General features: G+C 47.9%; 1 protein-coding gene across 1 annotated transcript in view; it reads left to right on the top strand.

Annotated features, from left to right (window-relative positions):
• The first annotated feature begins 47 nt into the window (after window positions 1-47).
• Window positions 48-22038, top strand: part of ENTPD6 (ectonucleoside triphosphate diphosphohydrolase 6 (putative)) — a 30355-nt gene continuing 8364 nt past the window's right edge. Inside the window, exons 1-9 of the mRNA XM_011992921.1 lie at window positions 48-326; window positions 10832-10900; window positions 11388-11709; window positions 13914-13990; window positions 17312-17455; window positions 18935-19010; window positions 19738-19773; window positions 20710-20798; window positions 21537-21616. Of these exons, the coding sequence (XP_011848311.1) occupies window positions 10847-10900; window positions 11388-11709; window positions 13914-13990; window positions 17312-17455; window positions 18935-19010; window positions 19738-19773; window positions 20710-20798; window positions 21537-21616 (878 nt within the window). The 5' untranslated portion in view covers window positions 48-326; window positions 10832-10846. The remainder of the gene's footprint in view (window positions 327-10831; window positions 10901-11387; window positions 11710-13913; window positions 13991-17311; window positions 17456-18934; window positions 19011-19737; window positions 19774-20709; window positions 20799-21536; window positions 21617-22038) is intronic.

Raw genomic sequence — 22038 nt, 5'->3', positions numbered from 1 at the left:
CCCAACGCGGGCGCGCTGCGCTCCGGAGGACGGCCTCGGGGTCACTCGCACCCCGGCTCCCACCTCCTACTGCCTTCCTGTCCAGGCTTCATTAGGGCTCCCTGGACGTCTGGGCTCCGCTGACCGGTGGGGGGCAAGTCCAGTGTTTTGGGCCACAGGGCGGGCCAAATAGCAGGGGCCTCTAGCCCCAGGGGGCCCCAGCCCTGCCGCGTTCATTCATTCAACCAGCTTTTGCGGACCCGCCCCCAGTCTGCGTCAGGAACAGGCCCCTCCGCTCCTGGATGAGCCCGGCGGGGAAGCCTCGCGTAGCAGTTTCTGGGAAACAGGTAGGATCAGGCCGCTCGGACGGGACTGAGGGTGTAAGGACGATTCACCCCGGCATTGGGGTGATGTCCCGAGGAGCTCATAGGTGGTCAGAGCGGTTCTGCCCGAGCTGACCTGTGAGCCGCGGATGCCCGGACCGAGGGAGGGAGAGCCCCTGATGTGGACAGACTAGACTCCTTCAGTGGAAAACATTCAACAGCCAGGAGAGCGTGGAACAGGAAGGAGAGATGGGAGGGTGTTTTTATTATAAGTGCAAAGGAACGAGCCACCGGGAAGTGCCTGGGCAGCTCTGGGTGTCCCTCCAGGCACCTGTATTCCAATCTTACCTGCGCGAAGCCACACACCCACGTCACACAGGATGCGGGGAATTCAGCCATAGCCTGCAGGCGGGGAATCTTCCTTGGGAGAGGTGGATTACAAGGACTCTTCCTCCCACCCGCTGTGCAACAGCCATGGGCGGCGGGTAGTCATTTTTGAAGGACCTGGCAAGCACGGTACCAATCTCGAAGTTGCTTTTTGTCTCCCTCCCCTTGGCCTGGAGAGAGTGACTGGCTAGCGTGTGTGTCTGCCTCCTGAAGCTTCGGGTAAAGGACCAGGGAGATAGGCAGCCCTTTGTGTCAGGAGATCCGGAAGCGCCTCCCCTCCCACCGCCTCCTGTGTAAAGGAAACAGCAGGTGGTGTTGACGGGCCTTTCATGCACCGGTTTTTGCCAAGGAGAGAAAAACCTATTGAAACCTCCCAGGAGGATGAGTGGAAGTTTCTAATGTGCTTTATTTTTGGATACAGCGTGCATGACAGGCATTTGCATTCATGGCCCTTTCGTGTACAGGAACTGAAAACCTGAAGACACTGGCCAACAGATTAGGCAGCCATCAATCCACATCAGATGGCGCCTGTATTTCCAAGAGGTGGCTTGCCATCCCCATCTCCTAGAAAGCCAACCAGGGGACAGGGCAGCTCCTACCACCGACAACACTGCTCCACCCTCAGATTCTCCTCTCTGACTCCTGCCTGGAGGGTGGCCTCGGCAGGAGCCACACCTCTCTGTTTGCCTGTGTGCACCCTACTTCCTATCCCTGCCTCCCCTTGGTCCCCACCTGCTACCTTCCTTACAGCCTCATCCCACCCTCTCTCTCCTTTAAAGAACAGACTGAGATGACATTGTTTTCCTCAATGAGTCTGTCAGGGAGAACGTGATCAACAAATTCACGCTGTGGTGTTAGTGGTTCCCACAGAAACCCCATTGCCCCTCCTGCAGGTGTCTCAGTCATGGGCAACACTTTAATCTAGTGGAATGACATTGATGTTAAGATCTGGGCCACAGGGATATGGAGGTGACCTGTTCCTTGGGGAGAGGGTATGGTGAACATGATTGTAAGAACTCTTCTTCCCACCCCTGTGCATGAGCAAGGCTGTTCCTGGTTCTGTGCTCTCTCAGTACTGTGTTCTAGTTGGACTCTTGTTTTTGTCTTCCTGAACTTGGTGTGTAACTTCAGTAATTATGTCTATGTAAGGTATGTCTATGTATGTGAGTGTTTTTTGGATATCTAAAGTAGTCTTGTACTTACAGGGAAGGTGAAGTGATAAAGCACGTTCAATTTGGGGACTGAAGCTGGGGACTCTTGTGTGCTCCACCACACACTGACTGCAATCTCAGACAGGTCCGTTTACACACATTCCCAGGGCCTTGGTGCTGTCTTAGCGAAACCCAGGGCTGTGAGGTGGGTTTTGTGGGGCACTGGACACGGGACATGGCACATAAAGGGTTATTTTAAGTGGGTAGACAATAAATAACTAGCAACTTTGCCTCTAGATTTAATATACCACCTGTGAATCTGATCATGTAGAATATGGTTCTTAGACTAACAAAGGACATGATAAGACTTGATTATGGGCCAGGTGCGGTGTCTCACACCTGTAATTCCAGCACTTTGGGAGGCCGAGGTGGGCAGATCATTTGAGGTCAGGAGTTTGAGAGCAGCCTGGCCAACATGGTGAAACACCGTCTGTACTAAAAATACAAAAATTAGCCAGGTGTGGTGGCGTGTGCCTGTAATCCCAGGTACTTGGGAGGCTGAGGCAGGAGAATTGCTTGAACCTGGGAGGCGGAGGTTGCAGTAAGCCAAGATTGTGCCACTTCACTCCGCCTAGGTGAGAGAGTGAGACTCAAAAAAAAAAAAAAAACTTGATTACATGAAAAGGATTTTATTAAACATATTCACAGTTGTAGGGTGTTACTATTGCTTTTTGTCCCCACTATTCATCCCTGGACTGTTTCAGAACTTTCTCTATAAATACTGTAATTTAATTAAACATTTGATGATTACTTAGAAACCTGAAACTTTGGGTTATAGTCCACTAAGGAAGGGAGACTGTTGTGGTATGAGAGGCGCTACCTTGGAATGGACATTCCTAGTGCCATGTCTCTTCTCCCAATCTCAGCTAACGTTGCCTTAATGTGCATCATTCCCAGCCCCAAGCCTGTCACCTCTCATAGAGTCCATCCTATTTCTGGACCAACCCCAAACCTGTCACCTCTCATAAGGCCTGTCCTGTTTCCCACTGATGTCCCACTGGCATATCAAACTCAGCATGTTGAAAACCTGATCACTGCTGCCTCCTGCCAAACGGTCCCTTCCCAGATGACCTGTTTCAGTTCATGGCCATCACCCAGTCCTGTGGCATCTGTGATGCCTGCATCTTCCTCCTACTGCCCATTCTCCCCCTCAGTACACTGCTGAGCCATCAGCGGACCCCCTTCAACAAGTGCTGGCTGAGCAGCTGCTGGGCTCTGGTTTTGTGTTGGGTGTTGGAGGTTCTGGGATGGGGGCTGATCCCTACTCCTGGAGTCTAACCAGATTGAGAGGGGCCTGGAAGAAGAACTGTACATGTCATGTGCTATGGAAATGGGAGAGCAGCCAGGAGCCCAATGGAGGAGCTCCGCCAGCACATTTCAGCAGGAAGAATCTTAGTAAGGCATGATCTGTCTCCTTCGTTGAGAGAGTAGGGCGTGAGTGTGATCAGAACTGTAAAACGTTTTGTATTTGACACAGTGGGTGGGTCCTGCTCTCTTTATCCCCATCCCTCACCCCACAGAGTTCCTTAAGTCCTATACCAACAGAACTTACTTCTGTTACCTGCCTGGCCTAGCCATTGAAGGATTTTAAACGTTGCGATAAAATAGGCATAACACAAAAGTTACCAATGTAACCCTTTTTAAACGTACAGTTCTGTGGCATTAAGTGCATTCACAACCACCATCACCATCTGTCTCCAGAACCTTTTCATGTTCCCCAACTGAAACTCTTTACCCAATAAGTCCTCCTCACCCCCCTGCCCTCAGCACCTGCCCTTCTACCCTCTGTCTGTATGATTTGACAGCTCTAGGTAACTCATGTAAGTGGAATCCTACAATATTTGTCTTTTTGTGACTGGGTTATTTCACTTAGTGAAATGCCTTTAAGGCTCGTCCATGTTGTAGCATGTGTCAGAATTTCCTTCCTTTTTAAAACTGAATAATATTTCATTCAAAATTCCATTCAGTTCTAAATTGAATTTTGTGTATCCATCTGTCAATGGATGTTTGGATTATTTCTGTCTTGTCTGTTGTGAATAATGCTTCAGTGAATGTAAGTGTGTAGCTCTTTAAGATCCTGCTTTCAACTCTTTTGGAAGCGGGATTGCTGAACCATATGGTAGTTCTGGCTTTGATTTTCGGAGGAAGCTCCGTGCTGTTTTCCGAGGCAGCTGCACCATCTGACTTTCCCACCAGCAGCGCACAAGGGTTCCAGTTTCTCCACATCTTCACTAGTATTTGTTATTTTCTGTTTGTTTGATAGTGGCCATCCTAATATGTGATGTGATGGGTCATGGCAGTTTTGCGTTTTGCTAATGACTCATGATGTTGAGCCTCTTTTGTATGCTTTTTATCTGTTATTTTTTAATCAGATTTTTGTGGTTGACTTTTAAGAGTTCTTTATATATTCTGATTATTAACCCCTTTCAGAGCAGACGTACTGTTTATCTATTTTCTCCTGTTCTGTAGGTTTTGTTTTCATTTTGTTGATTGTTTCTTTTGCTGGGTAGAAGCCATTTAGTTAATGTAATTCCACTTGTTTATTTTTGCTTTGATTGCCTGTGCTTTTGGTGTCATATCTAAGAAATCATTGCCAAATTCTTTATTATTTATCTTGGTGGATTTTGTGTTCAGGAATTTGTCCATTTCATCTAGGTTATCCAGTTTGTAGGCATACAGTTGTTCATAGTACTCTCTTATAATCATTTTTATTCTGTAAAATAGGTAGTAATGTCCCCTCTTTCATTCCAGATTACAGCTATTTGAGTCTTCTTTCTTTATTCCCTAGTCAGTCTAGCTAAAGGTTTGACAGTTACGTTGACTTTTGAAGAACCAAATTTTAGTTTCATTTATTTTCTCTGTTTTTCTATTCTCTATCCTCCTCTAATCTTTATTATTTTCCTCCTCAATTTTTACTTTTTTTCTCCTCCTTTTTTCCTCCTCCTTTTTCTAGCTTTATGTTTAGTTTGTTCTTTTAGTAGTTATTTAAGGTGTACAGTTAGGTTGTTTGTTTGAGCCCTTTCTTCTCTTCTAAAGCAAGTGTTTACAGCTGTACATTTCCCTGTTGGCACTGTTTTTGCTGCATCCCGTAAGTTTTGGAAGGTTGTGTTTTTGTTTTCACTTATCTCAAGGTATTTTCCAATTTTCGTTATGACTTCTTCTTTGACTCTTTGGTTGTTTAAGGTTGTGCTCTGCTGAATTTCCACATAATTGTGAATTATCCAGTTTTCCTTCTGCTGTTGATTTCTGGTGTCACCCCGTTGTGACTGGAAAAGATGCTTGTATGGTTTGGATTGTTTAAAATGCATTAAGGCATGTTTTGTAGCCCACTATCTGGCGTTGCGTGTAGGGTGTTCTGTTACACTCTTGCTCTGTAGTGTCGTTTGAGTCCTCTGTTTCTTTGTTGATCTTCTGTCTCATTTTTCTGTCTATTATTCAAAGTGAGACATTTCAGTCTCCTAGTGTAATAATATTACTATTATTGATAGTTGTCTATTTCTCTTCAATTTTATCAGTGTCTGGTTTATATATTTAGGGGTTTTGATGTTTGTTGCATGTATGTTGACAATCATTTTATATTCCCGGTGAATTGACTATTTTATCATGATATAATGTACTTCTCTGTCTCTTGTGACAGTTTTTGACTTAAAGTCTCTTTTGTCTGATATTGGCATAGCAACCCCTGCTCTCCTTTGGTCACTCCTTGTGTTGACTCTTTTCCATTCTTTTACTTTCAGCCCATATGTGCTCTTAGATCTAAAGCGAGTTTCTTATAGATAGAATATACAGCTGACCCTTGAACAATATGGGTTAGAGATACCAACCCCTCACCTGCAGTTGAAAATCCAAGTGTAACTTCAGTCTCGAATGCAGTGGTGCAGTCATGGCTTACTGCAGCCTTGAACTCTGGGGCTCAAGTGATTCTCCCACCTCAGCCCCCCCAAGGAGCCTGGACTATAGGCACACACCACCATGTCCAGCTAATTTTTTGATTTTTTGTAGAGACAGGTTCTCCCTATGCTGCCCAGGCTGGTCTCAAACTCCTGGGCTCAAAAAAAACCTCTCACCTTCGCCTCCCAAACTAGTAGCCTACTGTTGAAGAAGCCTTACTGATAACATAAATAGTTGATTAACACATAGTTTGTATGTTATATGAATTATAATCTGTATTATTACTATGAGGTAAGCAGGTGAACAGAAAATGTTATTATAATAAGAAATCATAAGAAAGAGAAAATGTATTTGCTATTTAGTAAGTGGAAGTGGATTATCATAAAGGTCTTCATCTTCATTGTCTTCATGTCGAGTAAGCTAAGGAGCAGGTGAAAGAGGAAAGGTTGATCTTGCTGTCTCAGAGGTGGCAGGGATGGAAGAAAATCTGGATATAAGTAGACCTGTGCAGTTCAAACTCATGTTGTTTGAGGGTCAGCTGTAGTCAGGTCTTGTTTTTTAATCTATTCTGTCAATCTGTCTCTTGATTGAGGAGTTAATCCATTTATATTTAAAGTAATTACTCTTACGAAAGGACTTGTTTTTGCTATTTTGTTGTTTGTATATATTTTATAGCTTTTTTGTCCTTCATTACTACCTTCTTTTGTATTTAGTTGATTATCTGTAGGTTCCGTTTTTGATTCCCTTCTCATTTCCTTTTTTGTATATGCTATAGATATTTTCATCGTGGTTACAACCATAGGGATTGCATACGTAACATCCTGAAGTTATAGCAATCTATTTTAAATTGATACCAACTTAATTTCAGTCAGTTCACAGTAACCTCTCCTTTACAATTCCATCTACCCCCACTTTGTTATTGATGTCACAGATTACATCTGTATGTATTGGGTATGTACCATTAGCATAAACCTGTAATTATTTTTATGCATATATCTTTTAAATCCTGAAGAAAATATTAAGTAGTGTTGCAGACCAATTGTACACTAATACTGGTTTCTAAATTTGTCCCTCCATTTGCCTTTGCTGGAGATGTTTGTATTTTCTTACAGCTTTTAGCTGCTGTCTAGTGGCCTTTTGTTTTAACTTCCAGGACTCCCTTTAGCAGTCTTGTAGGGCAGATCTAGTGGCAGTGAGCACCCACATCTTTTATTAATCTGGAAGTGTCTTAATTTCTCCCTCATTTGTGAAGGACAGTTTTGCTGAATATAGAACTCTCCATTGACGGATTTTTTTTTTTTTTTTTTTTTAGCAGTTTGGGTGTATCATCCCACTGCCTCTGGCCTCTGAGGTTTCTGCTAAGACATTGGCTAACAGTGTTATTGGGGATTCTTTGTATATTATGAGCTATTCTTTTGCTGCTTTCAATATTCTGCCTTTGTCTTTACACAGTTTGATTGCATTGTGTCTTAGTGTGGGTCTCTTTGGGTTTATCTTATGTGGGGTTTACTGAACTTCTTGGATGTTTATATTCATGTCTTTAGTCAAATTTGGGAGGTTTTTAGCTATTCTTTCTTCACATAATTTCTCTGCCCCATTCTCTCTTCTCCTTCTTAGACTTCTATAATGTGCATGGTGCATGTGAGGGAGGCCCCTAAGTCCCTGAGGCTCTGCTTACTTTCCTCATTCTTTTGCTCCTCTGACTTGATATATTCAAATGTGCTGTGTTCAAGTTTGCTGATTCCTGTGCCGACTCAAATTCCTCTGGTCACAGTTTTCAGTTCAGTTTTGTATTTTTCAGCTCCACAATTTCTGTTTGATTCCTTTTTATAATTTCTCATTTTGTGGTCGTATGTTGTTTTCTTGATTTATTTTCATTCTTTATCTGTTTTCCTTCAGCTCTTTTAAAAGGCATATTTAAGATAGTCATTTTTAAGCCTTGGTCAAGTATATCCAGTGCCTGCATTTCTTCAGGGATGGATTCTGCCGCTTCATTTTCTTCCTCTGAGTGAGCTGTGTTTTCCTGTTTCTTTGTATGCCTTGTGAGTTTTTTGCTGAACATTGGGCATTTGAAAAACAGCTCCATGTCCCAGTCTTTGCAGACTAACTCTGTTTTGGGAATGGCCCCCACCAAATAGCAGGATATGTCTAAGCCTACGGATCAGCTCAGGATGAAGGCTGAAGTCTCCTCAGGTTTCTTCTGAGGATGCATCTTCCCTGGGCCTGTGTGTATGTTTTTTTTTCAATTTCCCCATATTCGTGACTATTTAAAAATATCTTCAAGCTTCCCTTTGGAATATACCAAGAAATGTATTTGGAGTTACCTTTGTTTTTCTTTTGTTTTGTTTTTTTTTTTTTTTAGGCGGAGTCTCGCTCTGTTGCCCAGGCTGGAGCGCAGTGGCTTAATCTTGGCTCACTGCAAGCTTCGCCTCCTGGGTTCACACCATTCTCCTGCATCAGCCTCCTGAGTAGCTAGGACTACAGGCGCCCACCACCATGCCCAGCTAGTTTTTTGTATTTTTTAGTAGAGACAGTGTATCACCGTGTTAGCCAAGATGATCTCGATCTCCTGACCTCGTGATCCGCCTGCCTCGGCCTCCCAAAGCGCTGGGATTACAGGCGTGAGCCACCACGCCCAGCCCGGAGTTACCTTTGTTTCTCTATCATTGTAAATTTAGATTCTGGAATTGGGGTTTGGTGGTGTGATGTGTTGCTCACATGTGCCCGGAGCTGCTGTTCCTAAAAGGACTTTGAGATCAAGGAACACATATTTAATCTCCCCTTTATGGCTTGGTTTTAGTTCCTCTTTCCAAGTTGAATAACCAATTTTTCATGGCTGTTTTGTTTAAGTTGGTGTTGTGATGCTTAATCTCAGTACCCTTAACTCTGAGTTGTCAAATTTTGATAAAATGTGTGCCCTTTTTTTTTTTTTTTTTGGTAAGAGAAAGCAGGTCTTAATGTCTGCCAGAACACAATTTATTTGCCTTGTTGGCTCCATTAAACTTTTACAAAGCTTTGAGTACATATATATCTTACTTTCCCAAAGTCTCCCCCAGTCCCTCTTTGGGCTTGAGATGTTCTACTGTATTTCTCACCTGTCATTCTTGCCCCAGGTATGTGTGGGGTTGTAGTCACCCTACAGCTTTGCCTAGCAGTGCTCACAACCATTTCCCTGACTTCCCATCTGAGCTCTGAGCTCAGAGTCAGGTGAAACAGAGATCTGTTCCTCAGGCAGCCCAGGACAGATTAGGATGTTGCAGAAAGGTCCGCTCCGCTGCCTCCAGTTCAAGGGAAGGAATTGGGAACCGGGCTGCTGCTTTCATCAGGCGGCGCCGTGCTGGGGAGGCATGGGGCAGGAGTGAGTGAAGCACCGCAGAGTTCCTGACATCCTGAATGTGACTGCTTCTGGGCTGGGCATTCTCTTGGTTGCTGTAGATCGTTGCCTGTTTTGCAGAGCTCCTATGCAATATTTTAACCAGTCTCTAGTTGTTTTTAATGTTTCTCTGTGGGGGAACGAGGGCCTTTGAGCTTCTTCTTTCACCGTCTTGCTGTGTCCTCTCCCTGTTAATGGATTTTCTACAGGATTCTGTTGTGTGTCTGGTGACGTTATAGAAGGTGCAGGGGTGGAGGAGCAGCCTCTTCCATTCTAAAGAAGGGCTTGGATACCATGCTGGGCAGCAGCAGCACAAGACAAACTGAGTCCCTGCCCTGGGGGCTCATGGCCTAGATGGGAGACACAGACCTACAGGAACTAGGTCTATTAATACTGGTTTCATCACAGCTGGTGGTGGGTAAAGGGAGCTCAGAGAGTATGTGATGGGGCATGTGGAGGTTGAGGGCATCCGGGAAGGGGGTGGCAGTGACATTTCAGTGGAGGTTTCAGAATGAAAACACGGTGCCAGGGTGGTGGACCAGTATTCTGGGAATGGGTATCAGTCTGTGCCAGGGGCCTGAGGCAGGGAGAGGCTGAGTTCTAGGGGCAGAAGGCGGCACTGTTCTCAGAGCACTGTGGGCAAGGACAGAAGAGTGCGATGAAGCAGCAGGGGCCGACAGGAACAGGCCCAGGCAGAGGCTGCAACATGATCCTGAGAGCTGTAGGAAGCTCCTGAGTGTGGTGGGACCCGGGCCCAACATAGGGCTGGGGAGGGGCTGCACCTTGGCACCTGCCAGGAGAGCCTTTTTGCAGCCCTGCCCATGGCAGATGCTCAAGGAAGGGTGGTTTTCCTGTCCCCTGCCCCAGTGTGGGTAGCCAGGCCACTGGTGAGTCTTCTTCCCTCGGCACGGGGCACTGTGGCAGTGCTTGCCTTACCTCTCTGGGCCTGAGGATAGCCAGCTGTGGCCACAGATGGGACCTCAGTAAGGAGGGGCCAGGAAGGGCCTGCTCCCTGTGCTCTGCCCCACGGGCCCTGTCCTTCCATTCTGCTGTGCCCCAACAGCCTCAGGTAGTGCAGGTCGCTGCTGACTTGCCCCTTGGACTGCCACTGCCCCCTCCTCAGCAGTGCAGCCATGCTGTCCTTGGCTCCACAGAGATGTCACCTCCTGCTGCCCTTCTGTAAAGCCCGCGTGTGGCATGTGCTTTCTCTGCAGCCTGTTCTGAGCACACTGAATCCCCAAAGTCACGAGGGGCTCTCCCATGAGCAGCCCCACCTTACAGATGAGGCTGGCCCCCTCGAGGGGCATCTTGCCCACTGTCATACGTGGCTGCAGGCAGAACCGGTACCCCTTCCAGCCCGGCACCCTCCTGACCCCTGCTCCCCTCGGTGTGGCCACTCACCAGGACCGCCTGAGAGAGTGAGCGGGGGACAGGCTGATGGACGTTCCCCAGGGTTGGCGGCCCTAGAGTCGGCCCACGCTTCTTGTCCTTTGAAGCCTCAGGTTCCTACATGTTGCCTCACACTGGAGCAGCCAATGAAACTTGAACAAATGCTTTCATTTTGGGTGTATTGATCCAAAAATAATGGTACCCAATGAATTTTTTGCTACTCTAGTAGAATTTTTGTAGGCTTTGGAAGTACACAGACAATATTATCTCCTTGGCAGAAATGGGCTATGTGAATGAAAAAAGGTATTCGTTATGAAACTTCCAGAAAAACGAGCTACATTTTTCAGGTTTGTCTGGGGCTCTCAGTAGTTGCCCAAGGGCTGGAGTTTAAACCTTTCGAAAAGTAAATTGCCTGAATAGAAGTATAACTGAGGATTGAAAGACTGAATCAGATATGTGCTTCTGTTCCCATGAACAGTTTGGGAACACCATTTACATGTGGCTTTTTTTTACATAAATCGCCATGTGTCCCAAGCTGCCGGTGGGACCCTCCCTTAGAGGAGGCAGCAGCTGTGGCCTGTGCGCCAGGTCAGCGCCTGCAAGGTGTGCGACCTTGAGCAGGCTGTCCTGCCTTTATAAACCTCAGTTCCTCTTCCGTGAGATGGGCTCACACCTTCTGGAATCATTATGAGGATCAAATGAAGCTTCTGATTCCTGTGGGGAACATGGAGCGGTTTCAGGTTGAACATTTTGTCCCTGGACCTGGGGACGTCTGACTCTCCTTGGAACTTGGCACCCTAACGTGCTCTTCCTGCCTCTCCCCCTTCCCACCAGCAGCCGCAGCACGGTCCTTGGCAGACAAGGATGAGAAAAATATCCAACCACGGGAGCCTGCGGGTGGCGAAGGTGGCATACCCCCTGGGGCTGTGTGTGGGCCTGTTCATCTATGTTGCCTACATCAAGTGGCACCGGGCCACCGCCACCCAGGCCTTCTTCAGCATCACCAGGGCAGCCCCGGGGACCCGGTGGGGTCAGCAGGCCCACAGTCCCCAGGGGACAGCTGCAGACGGGCACGAGGTCTTCTACGGGATCATGTTTGATGCAGGAAGCACTGGCACCCGAGTACACGTCTTCCAGTTCGCCCGGCCCCCCAGAGGTACCCGCCTCTCATGGCAGGGCTCTCGGGATCTTCTCCCCTGTGCTACGGTGTTGGCCAGGTCCCCTGCCGCAGACTCACCTGGGAGCTTGTCTAAATGCAATTTCCCAGAGATGCTGACGCCGATGTAGGCTGGGGTCCAAGAATCTGAATTTCCCAGGAGTCCCAGATCATTCTTACACTAGTGAGTGGTGATCATGCTGAAGGGCAGCTGAGACCTTGAGGGTGTTTGGTGGCCCGTCCCCTCCCCACATTCACCAGCAGGTCAGGTGGCTAGGACCAGGATTTAGGCCAGTGGCTGTTTGGGGCTTTGTGGGGAGTTCAGGCAGGAAGTATCCCCAGATTCAGGCCCATGGGAGCCAGAAAATCAGAAAAGCCAGATAAATAGCAAAGGCTCCTGGGCTTGACCAGGAGCTGCCAGGTGGGCCAAGATGGCCAGGGGCAACAGCCGAGAGGGGTCTCAGCTGGAGAAGGGAACTGGAGCCGGGACCCTGTTGGCTGTGCTTCTAGGGTGGGCCTCAGGCCAGGATGGGCGGCTTCTCTTGAGGGGTCCCCCTTGCCACCCGTTCCTCTGCTCTCCGACCACCCTCTTCCCTTGGTTCCCTGATACCCGTCTCGTGCCCGTGACCCTGAGGTTCGCCCTCCATGTGTCTCTAGCCATAGCCAGTGAGAGTTTGCAGCCCCTGTCAGGCAGGTCCCCTGGGTGTCCCACGCTCTTCTTGGCTGACCTAGAACCTGTGGGGTAGACACCATCCTGGCATTGCACGGTTCTGCTGGCGCTGGAGACTCCAAAGCTGGGTGGTGTATTGTATTTACTTTTGACTCCATTTATTTTGTAACTTATTACAGTAGTGAAATATTTAGATGCCATATATGCTTATCTCTAAAAGTGGCTTTGAAGCCTGTAATCCCAGCTATGCAGGAGGCTAAGGCAGGAGAATCGCTTGAACCTGGTGGGCGGAGGTTGCAGTGAGCCAAGATCATGCTATTGCACTCCAGCCTGGACAACAAGAATGAAACTCCATCTCAAAAAAAAACTTTTAAATGGAACTTTTTAAAAATTAATAATTAATTAAAAAGTAAAGCTTCTTCGAAGCTAAGTGTGCAATAGACATCAGCCTGCGACGCTTTTGGAGCCATGTCCCAGGGTTTTCTCTTTGGAGAGAAAAGACCTTGCAAAAAGTTTTGTCCTTGATCTTTTCTGGTCCAGTCTTCGTGTCTGAATTTAGTATTCCTCCTTGTTGTATGCACGAGTTCATGCCACTCCTGATAGTTTAAAACAGTGCATTTTTTAAAGTGAAGAAAAAACCTAATCTTGAGAACCCTGTAATAAATTCATTTCAGAGTCAAGGAAATGGTGTTCCTATTTTCAGTTTGAAGTCACTTGTCCTGTTCCTCTGTTTATTGAATTAGCAAGAATTAACTGTGTTAAAATTTAACACTGATGTAGTTGTTTCGTATGTAAATTATCTTCAGTTAAGTTGGATTTTTATTTTTTATTTATTTATTTATTTTTGAGACGGAGTCTCGCTCTGTCACCCAGGCTGGAGTGCAGTGGTGTGATCTTGGCTCACTGCAACCTCCGCCTCCCGTGTTCAAGCAATTCTCCTGCCTCAGCCTCCCAAGTAGCTGGGACTACAGGCACCCGCCACCACACCCAGCTAATTTTTTTGTATTTTTGGTAGAGACGGGGTTTCACCATATTCTCCAGGATGGTCTCAAACTCCTGACCTCATGATCTGCTCACCTCAGCCTCCCAAAGTGCTGGAATTACAGGCGTGAGCCACCGTGCCCGGCTGTAAAGTTGGATTCTTAAAAAGTAAAATGCAGGGCACAGTAGCTTGCAACTGTAGTCCCAGCTACTCAGAAGGCTGAGATAGGAGGATTGCTTGAGCCCAAAAGTTCAAGACCAGCCTGGGCAACATAGCAAGAGCCCATCTCTTTAAAAAAAAAATAATTATAATAAATATAATTTTTAAAAAATAATAAGTAACGTTCTGGCCAAGACATTAGGTATTATACTCATCTTGTTCTGATGAGCAAAGAGTCAGAATTTAGACAAGGAATAGCTGAAGGGCCCCTGCCACTTGGGGATTGGTCTGTATTGTCAGCGTCTGTCTTTAAAAAGTGTGGCTAGTTGTGATTGTATGTGTTCTCCTGTGTGTATTCATAGTTGTACCCTTTTCAACATGTTTTCCCCTTAGAAACTCCCACCTTGACCCATGAAACCTTCAAAGCACTGAAGCCAGGTCTTTCTGCCTATGCTGATGATGTTGAAAAGGTAAGGATCCTCTCCCGTGTCTCCCTGTTCAACTGCGGAATGTGTTCAAGCTAGTTCTTTTCCTTTGAATGTGGTAGGCTGTCTTCACAAGGGAAGGGGGCTTTGACGGTGCTGCCTGGGCATTTCACGCCATTTGGGATGGTCAGATGAGAGAAGGTGTGCAGCGCGTGAGCCCAAAGGAGAACGCACCCCCACCGGGCTCCATCCTCTGACTCCACTGTGCCAGCGCTCAGTTCTCCAACCTAGGGGTCCCGAGGTCTTGGTACAGGTCAGAAGCACAAATCCTACAAACTTACAAAAATCATTATTTGACAGTTTACTTATTCATATTTTTACACTAATTTTGTCTTGTGAATTTTGCATAATACATTTTTAATTTTTTGTTGTGGTTTCTGATTGAAGATAGTACACATTGACTGAAATAAAAAATTAACTTTGGCTGGGCCTGGTGGGTCACACATGCAATCCCAGCACTTTGGGAGGCTGGGGCAAGAGGATCTCTTGAGCCCAGGAGTTCAAGACCAGCCTGGGCAACAGAGTGAGAACCCCATTGCTACAAAATTTAAAAATCAGCTAGGCATGGTGGTACACACTGTCATCCCAGCTACTTGGGAGACTGAGGTGGGAGGATCACTTGGGCCTGGGAGGTCAAGGCTACAGTGAGCCACGATTGTGCCCCAGGTGACAGAGTGAGACTTTATATGTAAAGAAAAAAGTTAAAAACATGTTACAGGCTGGGCACAGTGGCTCACGCCTATAATCCCAGCACTTTGGGAGGCCGAGGCAGGTGGATCACCTGAGATCAGGAGTTCCAGACCAACCTGGCCAACATGGTGAAACCTCATCTCTACTAAAAATACAAAAATGAACTGGGCGTGGTGGTTCCAGCTACTCGGGAGGCTGAGGCAGGAGAATCACTTGAACATGGGAGGCAGAGGTTGCAGTGAGCCGAGATTGCGCCGCTGCACTCCAGCCTGGGGGACAGAGTAAGACTCCAACCCCATCCAAAAACAATGTATTATGCAAAATCCACAAAACCAAATAAATAGAAATTTAATTAAAATTGCCAAATAATGATTTATGTAAGCTTGTATCATTGCTACTTCTATCTCAAGTCCTTAAAGCTTACAGATGCACTAATGCAGGATGCATTACTGCAGGTTGCCTGATTTTCTACTGAGGCACCCACAAAATGGGCTATGGAGAGAGTTGTAACTTCCTTTTGGTTCAGCATTTCTTAAGTCATGAGCTAGTACATTGTTCGTGTCCACAAATGTGTCATGGTCTCGGACGATGTAGTTCAAGCCTTGCTTTCCTGTAGCTTAGTTAAAAAAGAAATTGAAATTAGTGATTGTAGAGTGACCTTACAGTTAAACCTGATTAAATTAGATAAATTTAGAATAAGCTCCTAGGATTTTTAAGGCCTTAGTTGTTTGAGTAGGTGACACACATTCAAGTGGGACAAATGTCCACGCCCTCCAGGGTGACAGCACAGATGTCCGTCCTACTCTGGGCTGCCTCGGAGGCCCGCGTCCTGGCTCTCTTAGCATCCTTTGAGGCTGGTTGATGTGTATGTAAACAGAGGCATCTGTGTTCTCCTCATTTTTACCTCACACCCATGGTGGTGTCCATACCGAGGCCCTTGGCTTTGCTGCTGAGCAGGATAGTTGGACAGCGTTTATGTCTGCATGTGCAGAGCTTCCTTAGTTTTTTTGGCTGAATGTTATTGCCTGGATGCTGCACACTTATCTCATGGAACCAGTCCCCTTCTGAAGGACATTTAGATAATGTCCAATTTTTCTCTCTTGACAGTAGAAAAAGGCTGCACCTGACACATACTTCATTATCCACACACGCAAGGGGCATCTCTCAGATGAATTCTCTATTTTTTTTTTCCCGAGATGAGGTCTCTCTCTGTCACCCAGGCTGGAGTGCAGTGGCACAATCACAGCTCACTGCAACCTCTGCCTCCTGGGCTCAAATTATCCTCCCACCTCAGCCTCCTGAGGAACTGGGACCATAGGTGCACACCGCAATGCCCGGCTAATATTTAAATGTTTTGTAGAGATGGGAGTGTTGCTGTGTTGCCCAGGGTGGTCTTGACCTCCTGGGCTCAAGTGATCCTCCCACCTCGGCCTCCCAAGATGAATTACTGGAGTGGGATTTCTGGATAGGAGGAATGTGTTTTTCCCTTGGACAGATGCAGCCCACGTGTCCCCACAGAATCACACCTGTCTACAACACCCGGCCGCCTTCCAGGCCTTCACTCTCATGCACACACCCTATCCAGCCTTGGGTTCTGGATCCAGCACTCTGGCAGGTGAAGTGACTCCTCGATATAGGTGTCATGGGGGTTTAGTGCCAGGAGGGACCCCAGAATTGCCTAGTGCCACACCTTTGCAATGTCCAGCGAAGCTGAGGCTCACCTGAGATTGCCTGTGAGGATTGGCACAGGTCTGGGTGTGGGCTTAGGTCACCAGGCTGCAGTAGAACAGCAGGCTTATTCTCCTGACCTGTCCTCCCCCTGCCGTGTTTCACCTGGTCCCTGTGTTCCCACACACCTGCCAGTACCACTTGCGTCACTGTTTCCTGCAGATTTTGAAAATCAGGAAAAAAAAATTTATAAAAGCAAGGGCTAGGGATGGTGGCTGACACCTCTAATCATAGCACGTTGCGGGGCTGAGGTGGGAAATGGCTTGAGGCCAGGAGTTCAAGACCAACATGGGTAACACAGAGACATAGTGTCTCTATAAGAAGTTTTTTTTTTCTTTTCTTTTTTTTTTTTTTTGAGATGGAGTCTCGCTGTGTCACCCAGGCTGGAGTGTAGTGGCGCCATCTTGGCTCACTGCAAGCTCTGCCTCCCAAGTTCATGCCATTCTCCTGCCTCAGCCTCCTGGGTAGCTGGGACTATAGGCGCCCACCACCACACCTGGCTAATTTTTTGTATTTTTAGGAGAAACGGGGTTTCACTGTGTTAACCAAGATGGTCTTGATCTCCTGACCTTGTGATCCACCTCAGTCTCCCAAAGTGCTGGGATTATAGGCGTGAGCCACCGCACCCGGCCAGAAGTTTTTAAAAATTAATTGGGCATCGTGGCTCACGTCCTTGTCCCAGCTACTTGGAAGGCTGAGGCGGGAGGATCACTTGAGCCCAGGAATTCAAGGCTGCAAATGAGCTATGATCAAGCCACTTCACTTTAGCCTGGGCAACACAGTGAGACTGTCTCCAGAAACCAAAAAAACCCGGAAGGGTGGAAGCAGCACGTGTGACCCTGTATGCTGCATTTGACAAACCCTGCTTTGCTCTTACCGTGTTCACAGAGCGCTCAGGGAATCCAGGAACTACTGGATGTTGCTAAACAGGACATTCCATTCGACTTCTGGAAGGCCACCCCTCTGGTCCTCAAGGCCACAGCTGGCTTACGCCTGTTACCTGGAGAAAAGGCCCAGAAGTTACTACAGAAGGTGAGCCTGGCCATTCCCCAGTGCCATTAGCCAGCCCCCAGGACCTACTGATGACTAAAAACACCTGCTGTCTCACCAGTGCCACACCATCAGGCAGGACACAGATGCTTCTGAAGAAAAGTTTGCAGCATCACTTTTAGGTGGAGGGATGGTGGGCAGATGATACTTTGTTCCTTGTAACATTTAAGGTTATTCGTGTTTTCTAGAGTGAATCTGTGTTTTATAGTAAGCAAAGCAGCTTGATTTTAGAAGTGTACTGTGGGCTGGGCGCAGTGGCTCATGCCTGTACTCCCAGTACTCTGGGAGGCCAAGGCGGGCAAATCATTTGAGCCCAGGAGTTCAAGGCCAGTCTGGCCAACATAGCAAGACCCCATCTCTACCAAAAACACAAAAATTAGTTGGGCGTTGTGGCGCATTCCTGTCATCCCAGCTACTTAGGAAGCTGAGGTGGGAGGATTGATTGAGCCCAGGAGTTCAAAGCTGCACTGAGCTGGTGATTATGCCACTGCACTCTAGCCTGGGCAGCAGAACAAGACCTTGTCTCAAAAAAATAAATAAAAATAAATAAAAGTGCATGGTGCCTTCAAGGGACTTGATCCTGGTCAGAAGTTGGTGTGTGCTGAGCCCCGGTGCTGCAGCTGAAGCCTGCTTGTTCCCCATGGCAGCTGCTCATCCTGCTCCTGGTCTGATGCTCATACATGACTGTCGAAGAGGCCCTGTGGCCTCTCCCAGTCCCGGCACGTCAGGGCCAGTGTGTCCCCAGCCGCCCAGCATTCCGCACTGGGTCCTCCTCACCCTCTGTGCTGCCTCCACCCATTTACTTGTGGGAGGAGGGCACAGGGCACGCCTGTCAGGGTCCCTCACAGGGTTGGATTGTGGGGCATGTGTGCAGGTGGGGTGTGCAGAGGTGCTGAAGCTTCTGTGGGTAGGTTTTGCTGAAAGGTGGGCAAGAAAATACCCCCAGAGGCCAGGGCCCTGGTGAAGGTTGCTGTCTGCCTTGGAGGACTTCCGGCTCCTTTATCTCACATCCCAAAGCAGGGCAATGTTTAGAGCCCAGCAGGCCCAGTGTGCCCCAGCTTCCCCCAGTCTGTGCAGCCCCCAGAGCCCTTCTGAGCCCCAGCTGGCTTAGGACAGGGTCTCCAGGGCAGCATGGGCCTCAGCGAGCCCTGGCGGTAGATTAACTTGCAATGGATTAGAGAGGCCTGAACAGACTCACAGAACATTGGCAGGTGCCCCTGGGATTTCGTTACTGCCTGCCAATAGCATGATGCAAAACCCTTGACCATAAATTCTAAAGGATGAAGAAAGCTGATCTGAGTGCAGTAGTATTTGTGACTAATTGATCACAACCAGTTACAGATTTTTTTGTTCTTCTCCACCCACACTGCTTCACTTGACTGACTAGCTAGCTAGCTAAATAAATAAATATATTCATTCATTCATTCTAAAGGATGAATTAATGTCTCTCTTTACATTTAGGTGAAAGAAGTGTTTAAAGCATCGCCTTTCCTTGTAGGGGATGACTGTGTTTCCATCATGAACGGAACAGATGAAGGTAAAGTGTCTGGAAGCGCCTCTGTACGGTAGGGCTGTGCAGTGAGGTGGGCGGGAGCGATCCTGCTGCTTCTAACCATTCCCCACCCCGCCCCGTGTGGGAGCCTCCTCCCCTGTCAGGTGCTCAAGTGAAGAATCATGGCTGTTACAGCCCTGTTCTGAGTTACAATTGACATGTCACAAAAGGGTCTTTTTGGGGTCATTGTCAGAGACAGATTATCTTGACCAACCCCAAACCTGGCACGAATGGAGCTTCTAAAAAAACATCGTGTTTTTAGTTTTAAGAACATTTGGAGAGAATCTCCAGTTGCCGCCACATTTAGAATGTTGTTGCATTGTTAATTCTAAGAGACATTTAAGGTTCCTCACTGGCTCCTGATGGGTCTTCAATATGACCTTGAGAATGAGTGTGTATGGAGGAGGAAGGGGAGCATTGCGTTCTTTTTCTGCTTCTTCCAAAAAGAGGAGGCCAGTAATAACCGGAGGAGAGAACGGCGTTTGGTGAAGTGCTTTAGGATTCAGTTTGCTGTCTCCCGGACAGTCGGCCGGAAGCTGCTGGATGCATTTACGAGAAATGCTCCTCTCTGCCGATGATCCAAAGGCTGGGTGTAGTGCAGAAGTGATCCCTTCGTGCTCCCCAGATCTGAAAATTGTCGTTTAACGGTCCTGTGTGTTATGCTGTCAGCATCTCAAGTGATTAAAATAATGCCTGTGACACTCTCTTGTAGGCGTTTCGGCGTGGATCACCGTCAACTTCCTGACAGGTGTGTGCGCACTGCATCGCAGAGGCTAGCCGCCACAGACGCCTGCGGAGGGCTCGGCCAGGCCTTTCGAGAGCAGGAGCCTCATTTCTGCTCTTTAAGATAACCCCTCAGGGTTTGGCAATGTTGCTGACTGACCATAGGGTGTTGGGGATGGATGGGGTCAGCCATCTGACTCACAGGTGTAGATGCTAGGAGTGGGGTGCTTCTCTGCAGATTTGGGGCATTTTTCTCCCAGCACAGCCCCTGCCCTGTCGCCTGCAGAACATCCACCAGGACCCCCATCCTCTGATTTCTAAGAGAAGTAATGAATCAAACCAGTCATATCTTCCAATATTGAATGTGATGTGAACGCTCTTCACCTTCTAATTAGATTCCTCTGCTGTAGGTGGAACAGGGAACGGAAACATCTGTTTTTAGAAACAAGTGACAAGGAGTCAGTTTTCTTAGCGCATGTGGATTTTTGTCCCTTTGCTGGAATTATGGGAAAGAGCAGTGTTTCTGATGTACGTACAAAAAGGAAAGAAGTTTCCTGTCAGGTTTGCCCATTTGCCACTTTGGGGGATAGAAATGTTAGGAGGTGGGTTGGGAGCCTCCGCCTGAGATGCTCTGGGGAGTGGAGACGGGCTGATCAGAGCAGGGCCCAGCTCTTCCTGGGAGCTAGGCGAGCGGGCTCCCTCCCAGTTGATACGGCAGTTTCAGTATCTCCCCTGAAGGTTCGTGCTGTTCCGTCAGGATCCAAATGAAACCACAGCTGGTGGAGCCATTACTCTTGTCCTTTAGATGTATAGTGTATCCTTAAATGGAGATTTGTCAATAGTTGAGCTACTTCTCTGTCTTGTTTTTCTTTCCCCTGAGGGCCTGGCATTCACCCTGGCTTTTCTGCTGTTCTCGCCATCTTACTAATGCCCCGTGCTGTTTTTGCTTGCTGTGCTCCAGGCAGCTTGAAAACTCCAGGAGGGAGCAGCGTGGGCATGCTGGACTTGGGCGGAGGATCCACTCAGATTGCCTTCCTGCCACGCGTAGAGGTAACGAGCCCCTGCCGACCACATGCTCTTCCCACCCCGAGGCCACCCCCCACATGGGGGTGCAGGGTGGGGCCTGCTGAGGTGCTGCGGGGTGGGGTTGGCCAGGCCTCTGGACCCCTGCGGTCATTTCCTCGTCTGAAAGCTGGACTCACTCACAGATGATGTTTCTGGCTTGGAGTTTTAATTCCACCAGGAAAAAAGCCAAAAACAGAAATTTGGTCTTTAGAGGGGTGATAAATTAGAGAATAACTAGAAACGTTTGGGCCAGAGGGTGTGAAGTGCTGCCTCCCTGCCCTTCAGGGTTCCAAAAGGAACAAGAGCAGAAAGAAGATTTCGTCCAATTCGTAGGTTGGGAGGGAGCTTCCAACCTTTTCAATGAAAACACTTCCCATTGAGGCGTCTGCTGCTCTAAAAACAGTTCCCTCCTCACCCACTCATCCTCCTGTTGTGGGTAGTTTTCCATGGTAGGGTGGGCTTGTAGGTACTGATATGATCGTCGTCGTGGCTGTGCCGTGTTTGTCAGCATGGGAGGGGTTTTCCTGTGGGAAAGAGGCACCGTTCTTCACTGGGATGTTGGCTCCTCATTGCCTGCTCCTGTCTCGCAACCAGCAACCTAGTGAACACCTCCTTTAATTGGCTGCACCTGACCATCCCCTTTCTTTCAAATGAATTCAGTGGGTGGAGGAGAATTTTCTAGAAAGAGCAGCAGCAAGCATAGTTACCCTCGTTCTTCCCCAGGGCACCCTGCAGGCCTCCCCACCCGGCTACCTGACGGCACTGCGGATGTTTAACAGGACCTACAAACTCTATTCCTACAGGTCTGCTTTCGGGAATAGGCGTGGGGAGGCGCCATGGGGCGGGTATGTAGCTCCTGGGGCCTCACATGGCCCTCTTGAGGTCATGGATGGCAGATCCTGGTATTCCTGTGCTGGGAATCCACCCAGACCTCTCTGTCCTCCTCCTCCTCCCACCTCCTTTGTCCTCCTTTGTCCTTTAATTTGTCTACAGTATAGCATATTCCTCCTTGTGTGCTTATTCTGTTCTGCTTTGGAGAAGGTTTAAGAAGTGGGAGGAACCAGGGCTGCACGGGAGTGTTCCGGGCCACCTTTTGCCATGTGCAGGCTTCAGTCGATTCTTGTTACAAAGCAGGAGCATCCCAGACTGGGGTCGAGTCAGTCCCACTCGCCACAGTGTCTGCAGCTCCTGGATGAGCTTCTGCCATATGATAGGCCCTCGTGTG

This window comes from Mandrillus leucophaeus, unplaced genomic scaffold, assembly GCF_000951045.1.
Source record: "Mandrillus leucophaeus isolate KB7577 unplaced genomic scaffold, Mleu.le_1.0 Scaffold1109, whole genome shotgun sequence".
NCBI classification, from domain to species: Eukaryota; Metazoa; Chordata; class Mammalia; order Primates; family Cercopithecidae; genus Mandrillus; species Mandrillus leucophaeus.
This window is presented reverse-complemented; position numbering and strand designations above follow the sequence as displayed.